This window comes from Bremia lactucae, linkage group LG4 (genome assembly GCF_004359215.1).
Source record: "Bremia lactucae strain SF5 linkage group LG4, whole genome shotgun sequence".
NCBI classification, from domain to species: Eukaryota; Oomycota; class Peronosporomycetes; order Peronosporales; family Peronosporaceae; genus Bremia; species Bremia lactucae.
In genome coordinates this window covers 6,108,342-6,121,661 of record NC_090613.1, presented here as the reverse complement: position 1 = coordinate 6,121,661, position 13,320 = coordinate 6,108,342, and the positions used below count along the sequence as shown (strand labels likewise).

Here is a 13,320-nt window from a genome sequence, read left to right as displayed (position 1 = left end):
AGAATTCCGCTTCGTTTTGGTCGGGCGTCTCATATGAACGCAACACGACCGGGATCGAGAAAATTACACTTAAGCGATTTTCCTGAGCCCTCTATGATTTAAAGACGCCATAATATTTATGTGCGTCTAGAAGACCGCGCTCAAGGAGCGACGCACTTGGCCCGTTTTAGCGAGGCCATTTAGATGGAAGAAGAATCAGTGATATGCAACCCGTCACATAGCCACGTTCAAAACTACTGGCTTGTGACACCTACTGAGCACGCTCACGTGTCGTCGACGGAGCTTTAGGCTCAGAATACACTATGTCAGAACCATAGGGGATGATGGTCTGATCATAAGGCGTTGTGGTTTTACCCAACGGAGAAGCGACTGCGCCTTTATAAGCAGCGCTCTCATTAATCGTCGCTGCGCTATCCACCGCAGACGACGAGACAGCATTCGTAAATGTTGCTGTCTCCAAGTTGTGAGCAATGAGAGAAGTTTGGATGGGCAACAATGCGCCATCATCCTTCCTCATTAGCTCGTTCGCCGCATCATTACTATGGGGTGACGGCAACGGTGTCGACTCATTGTAGTCGACAATGAGCGACGGATTAACATCCTCACTGTTATAGTTGGATGGACCTTTTAGCCCCGTTAACGCGACAGCAGCATAGCTGTCGGCGTTTCAACTTAGGCATTCGACGCTGCCGGCAGGTTAACGCGGCGCGTGCACTTAGTGCGAGGTTGAGTGGGCGTCTTCGCAGACAACCCACCAACACTGCCCCTTTTTGGTGGCATCTTTGGCGCCATGTATGTAAAGAGAGGTCGCTAGAGTGATTGAGAGAACTAGCGGTGCGTAAAGCTGCTCGCAGTTCCTCGTTCCTCCTTGACGAATTTTAAATGTAAATTCGTTCTTTGAGAGGGGGATGGTATAACGGGCTAAAGTTGTCCTATTGTTACACAGTCCCCGTTAAGTACACTTGGTGTACAAAAGGAGATGGTCAATTACTTAAATAAAGAAATTAGACCCAGCATTCGGGTGTGGTTCACATTGTGACCAATCCTTGCGTATGTGATGCGCGCAGGCGCATTCACATTAGGAGGGATGACGGCTAGCGTCATACGTTACGCGAGATATCTAGAAAGATACGCTCGCAATACATATTATTGTTATCTATAGTGATGACATTTTTGATTGGTAGAAATAGGTATATATATTTAATTCGATTAAATATAAATCCGTTTGAAAATTACTTCCTACTAAGTAAGTGCGCACGAGGCGCCGATTTACCGCTCCCGCGACGGCACTTCACTAGACTATTTAGTGCGTTGGGTGAGGTCGCTACCGCGCCCACCACAATCACCTAACTGCACGCAAGAGAAGACGGTCTAACCGCTTCTTCGCTGTGTTTGGGTGTGTGTCAAAAATGAGCGTGGCCGGATTGAGACGTGCCCGCCTACAATATTAATTAACAATCATTAAGTATTAATTTCATGTAGCGATACAGCCCGTTACAGTAATCGATATTAGCAATAGCTGGCAAGAGAACTTTTAGTGATCAATCCTTCAGCGGAACTACACAGTTTGACATTCTTAATATCAGTGAATTTGGTTGCGAAGTCATAAACAAAATAGTCCAGTAGATTCTGAGCTAAATAGATTATTCATCATGGACGATGATGTCGTATCAGATACTGGTAGAAGGGCATTGGCTAAACGCGGTTGACCTTGTTAGACTTAAATAAGGTTTCCTACACTTAATGGAACGAACGTAACATCATACTCTTATATAACCGTCAAAACGTAACTACATTTAAAAAAAAAAAAAATTTACACGACCATTTTTGTTTAACGTATATTTTTCTAATTACTTTTCATGATTTTTTTAAACGACTTCGGTTATGCATTTATACAAGACAAATTGCTCAATCGTAACGATTGATGACTGGTTGTGTTTAATGGGGTTGGTAAATCGCTGTTGTGGCACAATTACTTAGGGTAAAACACCCTTTTGTTTTAGGGAAATGTTATATTCACATCCTCCTTAAATAATGCTAAAGTCAATATTCACCTCACCCTTAATTCGTGCTATAATCACCCCACGCCACGAGAGAATAAACCTAAAGTCTCGAAATTATATTCACCCCACCCTAAATTCCTCTCACCTCTAATTTCACGCGCCGATTCACCTCGCCATCATAATTCCACCCCTCCTCCATGATTTTACGCCCAACGTTTCATCACGGCCTGTCAAACGCGTCGCATTTTTTCGTTTCGGGGCATGGTTGACAAGATCTTTATATGAACCACCTCTACAGCACTTAAGTATCATTTTTGCTTTGTCAGAACGTAGCGTGGAAACTGCGTAACCTTTCAGATGTGTAAATTCCCGAACACTGCTGATGAAATCAGCAGAACTAGGGTCTACTTGAGAAGCAGGATCTAGCATATTAATTTGAGAAAGAGTCTGACCTGAGTTTAAGGTAAAAGGTATGTGTCTGGCGGTGAATTATCTTTGGGGGGTGGGGTGAACATAGCACGAATTTAGGGTGAGGTGAATATAATAATATTGATTTTAAAATTATGGAGGGGGTGGGTGAATATAACCAAAGGTGGGTGAATTTAACAATTCACTTGTTTTATTTAAAATATTTAACCACTTAAATCCTTTTTATTACGGGTAAGCAACCAGATGTAAATCTGGTCTATTCATGTGATTTATTAAAAGAAACCTCTTCTGGCACAGAAAACAACAGATTTGATTTTACCGATAAGTATCACACCATTCATAATTGATGGACTAAACAAAGTTAAAATTTCAATTTTTAATGTTACTTTGTGCTTGGCACTTTGTAAAGGAAAATGGACGACGATCCTCTAGCCGTCATGAATGGTACAGTCAATACTGTTCTCATTGGCTTCCACTGAGCTATTTGAAAAACATACGTCACCACACGCGTTCCAGGACGCAGTTTATTTTGCAACGTATGTGCAATTTCAATGTGCGGCAAGAAAAATAATACTACGACGTCTGCATCTGTCATGTTGACGTCCATGAAGTCAGCATGAATTATTTCAGTGCGCTCACTCAACGTTGTGACCGCTAGTGCACTTTTTTCCTGTTTACAATGCTGTTCCATCTCGCTTTTATATAAATTCCCCTGATTTGTTCTTTCAATAATTCGACGGTTTGATAGGCCGACGAGAGCCTCATCTAATTCAATTCCTCGAGCAAGTTTTAACTTTGGATATCGCACTGCAGCTTCGATGACCACACGGCCATCACCGCTGCCAATGTCCAGCAACGTCTCACCATCCTGCAAATTTGAAATCTCAAGTATTGCATACACAGCTTCTAATTTTGCCGGTACAAATGGAGACCACGCTAAGGAAAAAAGTGCATGACAACCGTGACAGGACGGTCAATGAAGAGTTTAGAATCGGTTTATAGCAACATTGTAATCTCTCTCACGCAAATTTTTTCGCACATGCTTGACATGCACTCGGCGACTTTTGTTGCCTCTGAATTGAGCTTGAAGCTTCACAACACCACATGTTGACATGTTAACGTTCGTTCCGATCTTTGTCCCAATAGTCGCAGGGTTTTGAGCTTTCAGTAAATTAGATTTTAGAACTTTTTAAGAAATAATGAATGGACTCATAATTGTTTTAGGCCTCATTTTTTTAAACCAATCGCAAGGTTGAAATGAGACACATTATCTAGCCATGGACTCGGAGGCGTGGCTTGCGCTGCATCTGCCACAACTTGACCACTACGACGTACCCTCGCATCTTTATCAGCAAATATACGAGTGTGTCCATGATAAGATTGGAAACTGGAATTATTTAGACGCTATTTCGACGACTCAGGATGCCACAAAGGATACGAGGGGTAGCCGAAAACGGCGCGTGAAATCCTCGATGCCACTTCCTGCGGCAGAAATGGTGTTGCTAGTAAGTCATGAGTGGGAGTTTCAGTCAATTTCTGACGCGCAGACACAACTTAGACACGACAATAGTTTGCGACAAAAGATAAGCAACTTGATTGACGAGATTATCATCAAAAATACAGCGGACATCGGGTTTAAGAAGAAAAACCACATTGAGGCAGAAGTCGATACTATCGTAAAACATTTGCATCTAATGGCCTATTCCATTCGATTTCGAGCAGACACCGAAAATCTATCGTACTACGTTCTTAATGCGCTTGGTTCCAGGTACGTCATACCCTGGCAAGTTGTTTTCGTCAGCATGATTAATGTAAATGATCTTTTGCACGATGTTGCGCACAATCATTCAGTTTGCGTGAGAATAATGATGAGAGCAATCTTAAAGTAATGCCACTTTACTGCTTGGAGCTACAAAAATTGTTCTCAATTGCTTGGACGACCAAAGATGTTGCATCAGGGGACGAGCTGGTGCGCCCACATGCTGGAAAATTGGCGTTAATGGGATTATGCAACAAAAGCTACTGGGAGGCACGATTTTAGACTGAAAACGAGTTTGATTGGTACTGTGAATACAAGCATATTCGCAACCTGCTCGCTTCGTATGTCTCTAAGACGCAACTACTATTAATCGTTGGGACGGGTACAAGTCGATTACCTGCAGAACTGACACGCGATGGCTATACAAATGTGATTGCGTTGGACTATGCCTCCAGTGTGATACAAAAAATGCAAACTCGTTGCAAGGAAAAGAAGTGGAATGTTCAATTTGTCGAGGCCGATTTGACGCAAATGAAAGGATGGAAGTCGAATTTCGTGGACTGTGTGATTGACAAAGGCTGTTTAGATGCGATGCTTCTTAAGCCCGAGACGGTTGCAATTGAAACGAATTGGAAGCGTGTGGCCCCAGACTCGATGGATGATCTCAGTGACGCCAAGAACAGCATGAAACAACTGGCACGTGTTTTAAAGCCAGGTGGCTTGCTCTTTTTTATAACTTTTGGCAGTCCGAGCAATCGATTGTATCTATTTGATGGGGCCATATCTTCCGACATGGAATGGGAAATTCTACAATGTCTCGAGATGTCACCTATCAAAAGCCAGTACCCTTTTAGCACGCGCTTCTACTTATTCATAGTTCAAAAAAAGGTTAAATTAGGTACAGTATTGACTAAAAAGCAAGACTGCCACTAATTTGAAGCTCTATAAGGCGCTAATTATCCGAAAACTCACCTACTCGTCATCATCCATGCAAGGCATGCAACTCATTTCCGCATACTCCCCCCCGAGACTTTCCATCAAGTCTTGCCATAATTCTGTTCGAGCATTTAATGCAAGAGATACTGGCGCTTGGACAGCAATCCACGAGCCTTGCTTTAATTCCGACTTCAATTGGCCAGGGGACCAAGTCGACTTTCCACTCATAAACACAATTTCCGTCGGCTCGGCAGTCTCATCGTAAATGGCTCTCGCAGCCGCATCTAAATCCACGCCCACAAAAAGACTGGGGTCGTCCGTTGTAGGGAAAGAGGGCGTTGGCACCCGCTGACCTCCAAACTCGGCCCTGCCGTGTATGACCTGGCATTCCAGTCAGTTATGTTACGTTTGTAATAACTTCGTCTTTGATACTTACTTCGGCATCCCTTGTGACCACTGGCCCTCCCATATGCACACTGCTCGTGGCAAATGCTCGCGTTACTCTGGATGGCACTTGAAACATCCGTCCAAGTGTCTTCTTTGAAACTTTGTTTACAATGTAGCCCGTCGTGGATCCGTCTATCTTATGCGACGTTAAAATGACTACCGACCGACTAAAAATGCCATCTAGAAGCGGATGAGCAAGCAAAAACACACCCGGCACCACGTTCCTACGTACACAGCAGTAAACATACGCTTAGTCTGGTTCAGCAACTAGACTGCATCGATCGCCATACTCTGTCAGTTGCACGTCGTAGGGCTTTCGCGGCTCAGGAGCGTTGGAAGGTGGCAACTCTAAAGCGTTGGCGTCGGCCAGTGTTTGGTTGAGTGCCCGTAACGCCACAAAAGCAGTGTCGATGCCATCTGCATCGCTTGCAAGTGTCTGAGCATCGTGGAATGCCTCACGCACGAGCTGGGACAGCTCGGGACGCCGCGCATCGGGTAGGTACATGTGACGACCACCGAGATAGCGCACCAGTGAGCGATTAAATGCTTCAACGTGCGGCAGACGCTTCTTAGCAACAGGAGAGAGCGCCGATTCTCGCAAATGGGTCGTCACTAGCGCACGCAGCGACGCATGACTGTCAAGGACCTTTGCGTCAGCAAGCAGATCCCGGTATAGTGCCCTAACTAGACGCATGGTAACTGTCGAAAATGGACGTAATCGTGTATACTTGATGTATACACTTGGCGTAATACTCAGCGTGTCATTATTTGAGGTAGTCCGACACAGAAGTTACTCCTCTCCATCGAGACTGTACCTAAGGATACAGCACTGAGACCTTTTTTTGGCGCCTATCCTCTTAATGATGCAAGCATAATTAAAGTAAGCGAGCGCATTGCGTACATACTGCCATCCCTGGCGTAGTTATTTGCGAGCATTATATCTTTATTCGCCAGGGGCTACGTATGTCGTTAAGCCTGTTGATTACGGGGGCTCTGTGGCGACGTATGTCGTTAAGCCTGTTAACTACTTCACCGTAGAAAGAACTGGATCGCCGTCTACCGACCTGCTTATGGGTCAATATCAGCCAATCATATGCATCCTTCACCTAAAATGTCGTCTTAAATTCTAATCTGCACGCGATCGAGCTGAATCGGCGGCCATCATTGAGGCCTCATTCTCGGAAAGGCGGCCTCAATGTCACCTTTGCGTCATGAATTCCGTATCACTGCCACTTCGATGGCCGAGGACGATGAGGTGACGGAGTTTTATCCTCTCGACGACGAGACGCCGCAGCCGCCGCAAAGCACAGAGCCGATAAGCAGCGTCCACTCGGAGCCGGTGGAGAACACTCCCTGGATGACGTCGCGTGACCAGATCGCGTTGCAGCTCTTTTGGCAGGGATACGACGCCTACGTCATGTGCAAGGAAAAAGAGAGTGTTGCTCCGTGCTTTTACAATGCGCAGTGCTTTGGCCAAACTGCCGACAATGAGTTCGTACAGATTGTGCCCGTAGACGAAGCGCCAGAACGTCACATTCTAGACGAAATGCGCGTGCAACTCATTTCCTCGAGCTGCTCGGGCAAATACTTGCGTGCGACGCACGTGTCCAAGTACCTCAAGTGGTCACGATCGCGCGACGAACAGACGGTGTTTGTCATCCAAATAAGCGACAGAAAACCGCTTTCTCCGAACTCTAAATTTACGCTAACCAGCTCGTTCTGGCCTGATCGGGCAGTTGGATTTACACAGAACTTTCCACTTGGAGGCGGTCGTGAAGTCAATAAAGCCATTGGGTTCTTGACGCTCGAGAAACGAAAGAATCAGGCTCCGCTGTTGTTTCCCATTCGGTTTAGGGCCGTACTGCGCTCCCAAAGAGATGACCGAGGATCTGTCGTACCGAGTTATCAACAGCCAACACTGTTTGTGACAGCCACGGACATGCAATTCATCAGTGAAGACGAGATTGATCGAGTGAACGATATCCCATTGGCACAAATCGCCTCTCCGCCGTCGTCGGGGTCAAATACATCGGCCGACCATTTGTCGGGCTCAGACGACGACGTCTGGGACAATTGCACGTTCTGTGGGTGTTTGTTTCACTCGCGGGCCGATTTAATTGCCCACATTCGCGACACGCACGGTGAGATTTTGCATCGTGTGTCCATTCCAGGAACATTCTGCACACGGTGCGGTACGCGACGCGTCGATGGTAGTTGCACGCGTTGTAACTTGGCGGCTTGAAGTGAGTGAACGGGTGTCGAGGAACGAACAATATTTAAAAATTGTGCGCCATGAGCGCATCTTTCATGCACGCGGTCGCCCATGTTGATAAGAGGTGAAAGTAAGCTCGATCCATGAAAGTGTAGTATTTTAGAGATTTTAGGGCTTTCGACTTGTGTCGCTGCGACTTAAGTCTAAGGTATATAGTATACCGGTGGGATTTATTTTAGGACGACAGTAGTTTATGCAATTTAGGAAGGCGTGATCGCGATGTTTCTAGCATTTTTTTATCTTCATGTGCTGCACAAGAATTTTCATCCAACGACGCTTCCGTTTATTTGGATTTTGACGGCCTTTTAAACAATTAATGCACTATTTATGATGTCAATTGTAATGTTTCGGATGGTTACCAAATTGATGATGAAAAGTGAATTATAACTACGACAATTGTCAAGATGTCGTTGTAATGCACTTTACAATTTAAGTGAGGCAGATCGGTTGATATTAGTTATCACTACTAGAACATTCACGAGCAACGACGACTTTGTCTCGAATACTACGGCTACTTCATTTATGTCCGTATATGTTCCTCATTCCGTCGATTATAAATCGACATCCGAGATATCCAGTCGTGGCACAAGATTGTGCATTATTGCTACATTTTTTTTCGAAAAAAAATAATCTCACATAATCTAAAGGCGTATTTAAGACCTACTTCTTGCCGATGGATATCGCCGCGCAAGTTGAGCGCGATCTGCAGTCCAAGTACGGCCACTTAATGATCACATGGTATGAAGCCGTAAACTGGACAGAGCCTCTTATCATAGGGCTGCTTACCTTCCACATTGTGCTCATGTGCACGCTATGGTTCACGCGCAAACAATTTTACACTCAATTCTCGCTCTTCGTACTTATCATCACGCTGGTAGCAAGCACTGAAGCGATTAACACATGGGCACGAGAAAATTGGCGCTTATTTGCCACGCAACGGTATTTCGGGAAGCACGGTGTGTTCATAGGCATTTTTTTTGCGGGCCCACTCTTAGCTTTGGGCTTTTTTCAATTGGTAATTTACCTCTATTTTCTCCAATAGCATCATCCGTCTGACAAATTATTGTATTGCTGTAGCTGCTAAGCATGAAAAGTATGGTTGATATGGTTGTCATTGTCAAAAGGACCGAGTATCGACGATCGCTTCAAGGCAAAAAGAACAAGTAGAGAACAAATGGAAAATGAAAAACAATTGACTTAAACCACTTTTGCGACCATATATAGAGGGTTCATGGACGTATTTAGTCGAGCTCCAGTACGGGGTACTCTTTCATCCATAGTTCATGAATAAATTCATACAATTCGTTGGAAACTGACACTTTGTAAGGCGTCGGATTTAATGACCGCACAACGTCTTCACGAATGAGCTCAAACTGCTCCGTCACGTACTGGCGTCGTTTTTCCAATGATGGCAACTCACCCACAAGGCCACCTTGAGGACCATCCCAATACAATCCATGCAGTGGAATCACCTGAGACGGAGTGACAAAAGCGCGACGGAGTTCGTCGAAAGGATGTCGACACAACATCTTTTTACCCACTTCTGGTGCTTTTTCGTTGCATCCAGTCATCAAATCCAGCAATGGTTTCCCATTCATTCCAATTAGTCGATACGCCTCTTTTCGACCAGGGATAGTCACCTTGCTCACATCTTGAGACAACTTGATACGCGGCTCACCATGAATCTCCACTAGCTTATAAACCATCCCAAGTGCAGGCTGAGCTTGACACGTTACCAAGTGCGTCCCAATGCCATACGAATTAATCTCATGACGTTGTTCGTTCAGCGAGTTCAGCACGGCTTCATTGATGTCGTTACTTGCTGTGATATTAAGCTCTTTAAAATAGTCAATTTGATACCGGTCACTAGCAGCTACGAACGCAGCACGGCACCGTTTTGAAAGGTACGATAAATCCCCACTATCCAGGCGAATGCCAACTGGACGATGGCCTAGTTCGTGAAGAGCAAGCGCGACACAGATAAAATTGGGCACTCCTGACTATACGACGTCATGTATCAAAATACAATGTTAAGCTTACGTACAACGAGCTTTGAGATCGTTACGTACCGAGAGTGTATCATACGTATCAACTAACGCCAAGAACGCATCTGGAAATGCAATTGCGTAAGCAATAAAAGCTGCAAGCTCTCCCTGTATCATTATAATCCACCCAAAATTATCCCATTTATTGCTATCCATGCTTTCATTCTTCAAAACGTACATCGTTGGTGTGCTTAAAATCGAGCTCATTGCGGAACTTGAGCACAATACCGAGAAAATCGCGTCCATCTAGCATCGTACCTCTGATATCTTCTAGAGTCGTATGAGCCTGTACAAAGGCATGGGCGTGTGTACCCATGATGGGAATCTTGTGCAGTTTACCGGCCAAGACGTTACTCGTACCGGTAAAACCGGCCATGTACGAGTACCGGGAGGCACTCAGCCCGCCATCCGGTCCTTGAGCACGTCGTAGGCCAAACTCGAGCAGCTTTGTATCAGCACCTGCAGCTCGTTTAAATCGAGTGGCATTGGTCGTAATAAGACTGGCAAAATTGAGCAAATTCAGTAGTGGGGTCTCGAGCAATTGGCCGACAGCTAAACTGCCTTCAATTCGCACTAGTGGAATGCGTGGAAATACGATTGATCCTTCTTTAATAGCGTAGACTTTAATCGTGGAGCAATCGATGGAAGAGAGCCATGCAAAAAACTCATCTGGAGCATGTGGGAGCACTTCGCGAAGATATGCAATGTCACTGGTCGTGAATTGAAACGTATTGATCATGGCCAGCGCCTCCTCAAGCCCTGCAAAGACAGTGTATTCCCCATGAAAGGGATTCTTGCGGAAAAAGAGATCGAATACGGCGTGATCATTATGGCGTCCGACTTTCCAGTAGGCGTAGACCCTGAAACAAGGTGTCAAAGGACATGGTCGAGCACGGTGGAGAGAGCAACGTACATCGTGATCTGGTACAGATCCGTGAGCATAGGCCCAACTAATGAATTCGTTGGTACGAGGTTCATGTTACTTTGCATCTTGAATAGTGTTACGTGGGAAGCGAATGCCGAAGTGGACAAAGGACTTGTGATTGTAGCCGACCCTCAGGGTCAAAAATATTAAGCGGCTAGATTCTTTGTAATATCTGTAATTTAGAGGAAGAGGACTGTCTGTTCGAGGACAATATTCACGGCTGACCTTTGCTATTTGTAACATTTCGCTTCATGAAGAAAGGCGCGCCTCATTTACAGCGTTAAAAAGATACATTCGGACAAGTCGTTGCTCTTGAAGATGAGGATTTGAAAACAATGTTGGTTGGGAATATTTAGACTCGTGAATGTCACATCCGATCCGTTGAGGATCGATACAATTTCGACAATCCTTTCAAAACTTGTTGTCATGGATTTTTAAGGTATTTTTCCATCCATCCATTAAATTCGACAAATTTCGTTTATTTGGCGAGAAAAATGAGATAAGTCGACTCGATTTAATTATTACTTTACAGTGATGAGTAACATTGGCAAAAGTCGATTAAAAATAATAATGACGACCAAGTCAAGCTCATTAAAAAAGTGAAGTGAAAAGATCTGTGACCACCATTAATGAATACAGTCATTCCTCTGCTGCCTTATAGCCCCGGTGACAAACAAATTTTATTTAGTAGCGGAAATTACAAAGTAGCGGAAATATCATTACTAGATTAGAATTTTGTCAACATATCAATAGATCCTTGGTGTTCACATGTAACGGGCTAAAGTTGCCCTAATGTTACACAATCCCCGTCAAGTACACGTTGCGTACTTTTTGGAAATGGTCAAATTACTTAAGTAATGTAATTGGATCTACCCCTTGGGTGTGGTTCACATTGTGTTCCACCCTTGTGTATGTGATACTGAGGGCATTCAGGGCATTCACATAAGCGGGGATGACGGCAAACGTCATTCTTTTTGCGAGATAATCAATGGGATATGCTCACAAAAACTATTAGTGTTCTCGAAAGAGATGACATGTCAAGATTTATAAAAAACAGGTTTTTATATCTAATGCAATTAAAAAGAAACCAGTCTAAAAGCTACTTCCTACTTGGTAAGTGCGCACGAGGATCCGGATTACCGCTCCCGTGACGACACATATACCAGAGTTGTAATTGCGTTCGGTGACATCGCGAAGGCGCCCACCACAACAACCTCATTGCACGCGAGAGTAGACCGTCAAACCGCTTCCTCGCTGTGCTAAAGTGCATACTTAAGCAGAGCGTGGCCGCATTTAAACGTGCCCGCCTACACTTATAAGCACTTGGAATCATTCCCACGACCTGCATCTCTAACCGTGTACGTGAGGATGAGTCTCAATATCGATTTAGTTCATTTTCCCCCACCTCTCCGAACGTCAACGGGAATTGGCTAAGCACTGGGCGCAGCGACTTGGTGAACAAGCCCTGACCAGGCTCTTCGGTAGTCCTCCTGAAAACATTTTGCTCAATTGGAGCAGTTTGAGGCATTCGTGCTCGGACAGCAAAGGGTCGGGTCCGAGGTAGAGAGCCATGCTGCGGCGGAGTCCGTCACCCAGACTCAGGATAAGCTGAGGCGTGATCAGGCTCGGAGCGAGGCTCTCAATAGGACTGTTGAGATGCTATCTACCCGGCCGCATCAGCGGAGTCCCATTCGGATGGACCCGCCCAAGTTTGATGGAACTGCAGCCCACACAATTGTCCACTGGCTCTTAGCCGTGGAGCAATGTGGTTTCGCCCAGCTCATCGATAGCGACAGAAGGATTGTGGCGTACGCCATGTCGTACCTACGCGGTAAGGCCTGAGAGTGGGCTTACTCGGCGCTTATGGCGGACGTTGTGGCGTACCCTTCATGGTCGATCTTTAAGGAAAACATTCGCGCCACTAATCAGGCTCCGTTGAAAGAAGGGTTGCTTCTGGTGCACTTCTTGGGAGTGCGACAGGCGAAGCGATCTCTGCAAGAGAATGTGAAGGAGATGCGCTCGCTGTCGGCTTCCATTACCGTAGGTCCGATTCCGTAACACATTGAGGTGCCCGCGTTTTATAAACGGACCATAGCACTTGTCGCGACAGGCCAATTTCAGAAAGGAGCCGTCGACGATGGAAGAAGCAATCCATATTGCCTTAGTTTATGAGCAATTCTACAACAGTGCCTCGGCGACAGCTTGGTATAAGCCGTCAGTCGAGAGGACAGATGCCACTCCCATGGAGTTGGGCAATGCAGACGTGGTCTGTTATAAATGCGGCAAGCGCGGCCATATGATGGCTCGCTGCTATGCCAGGGTCCCTGCTGGGGCAAAGATGTCCAGCAAGAGGACTTCCTACCCAAAGGGCGATGGCAAGAACCAGCGTGCGAGACGCATGAGTTCTGCATCGACCACTGAGGGGTCGGGAAATGCAGGAGCGCAGTAGGGGCGGGATGCCCTACTGACGCGGACTCTGAAGCTACCCCTAAGTTCAGAGTTGT

The 13,320-nt window shown here is 45.6% G+C and overlaps 6 protein-coding genes across 6 annotated transcripts; 3 read left to right on the top strand and 3 right to left on the bottom strand.

Annotated features, from left to right (window-relative positions):
- Positions 1-2,814: 2,814 nt before the first annotated feature.
- CCR75_001884 (uncharacterized protein) lies at positions 2,815-3,546 on the bottom strand (the record flags this gene model as incomplete). Its single annotated transcript, XM_067959985.1, has 2 exons — positions 2,815-3,300; positions 3,472-3,546. 2 exons carry the CDS (start codon positions 3,544-3,546, stop codon positions 2,815-2,817), a joined length of 561 nt encoding a protein of 186 aa, XP_067817080.1.
- Positions 3,547-3,709: 163 nt separating this feature from the next.
- Positions 3,710-5,124, top strand: CCR75_001885 (uncharacterized protein; the record flags this gene model as incomplete). The annotated part of the gene is made up of 3 exons (XM_067959986.1): positions 3,710-4,200; positions 4,284-4,401; positions 4,474-5,124. 3 exons carry the CDS (start codon positions 3,710-3,712, stop codon positions 5,122-5,124), a joined length of 1,260 nt encoding a protein of 419 aa, XP_067817081.1.
- On the bottom strand, positions 4,289-6,268 carry CCR75_001886 (uncharacterized protein; the record flags this gene model as incomplete). Its single annotated transcript, XM_067959987.1, has 3 exons — positions 4,289-5,508; positions 5,564-5,798; positions 5,865-6,268. The coding sequence occupies 3 exons, from the start codon at positions 6,266-6,268 to the stop codon at positions 5,164-5,166; spliced, it is 984 nt and encodes a 327-aa protein (XP_067817082.1). The 3' UTR covers positions 4,289-5,163.
- A 501-nt stretch (positions 6,269-6,769) lies between these two features.
- CCR75_001887 (uncharacterized protein) lies at positions 6,770-7,816 on the top strand (the record flags this gene model as incomplete). Its single annotated transcript, XM_067959988.1, has 1 exon — positions 6,770-7,816. One exon carries the CDS (start codon positions 6,770-6,772, stop codon positions 7,814-7,816), a length of 1,047 nt encoding a protein of 348 aa, XP_067817074.1.
- Positions 7,817-8,519: 703 nt separating this feature from the next.
- CCR75_001888 (uncharacterized protein) lies at positions 8,520-9,013 on the top strand (the record flags this gene model as incomplete). The annotated part of the gene is made up of 2 exons (XM_067959989.1): positions 8,520-8,861; positions 8,924-9,013. 2 exons carry the CDS (start codon positions 8,520-8,522, stop codon positions 9,011-9,013), a joined length of 432 nt encoding a protein of 143 aa, XP_067817085.1.
- Positions 9,014-9,087: 74 nt separating this feature from the next.
- On the bottom strand, positions 9,088-10,881 carry CCR75_001889 (uncharacterized protein; the record flags this gene model as incomplete). The annotated part of the gene is made up of 4 exons (XM_067959990.1): positions 9,088-9,846; positions 9,916-9,999; positions 10,070-10,751; positions 10,805-10,881. The coding sequence occupies 4 exons, from the start codon at positions 10,879-10,881 to the stop codon at positions 9,088-9,090; spliced, it is 1,602 nt and encodes a 533-aa protein (XP_067817086.1).
- Positions 10,882-13,320: the final 2,439 nt, after the last annotated feature.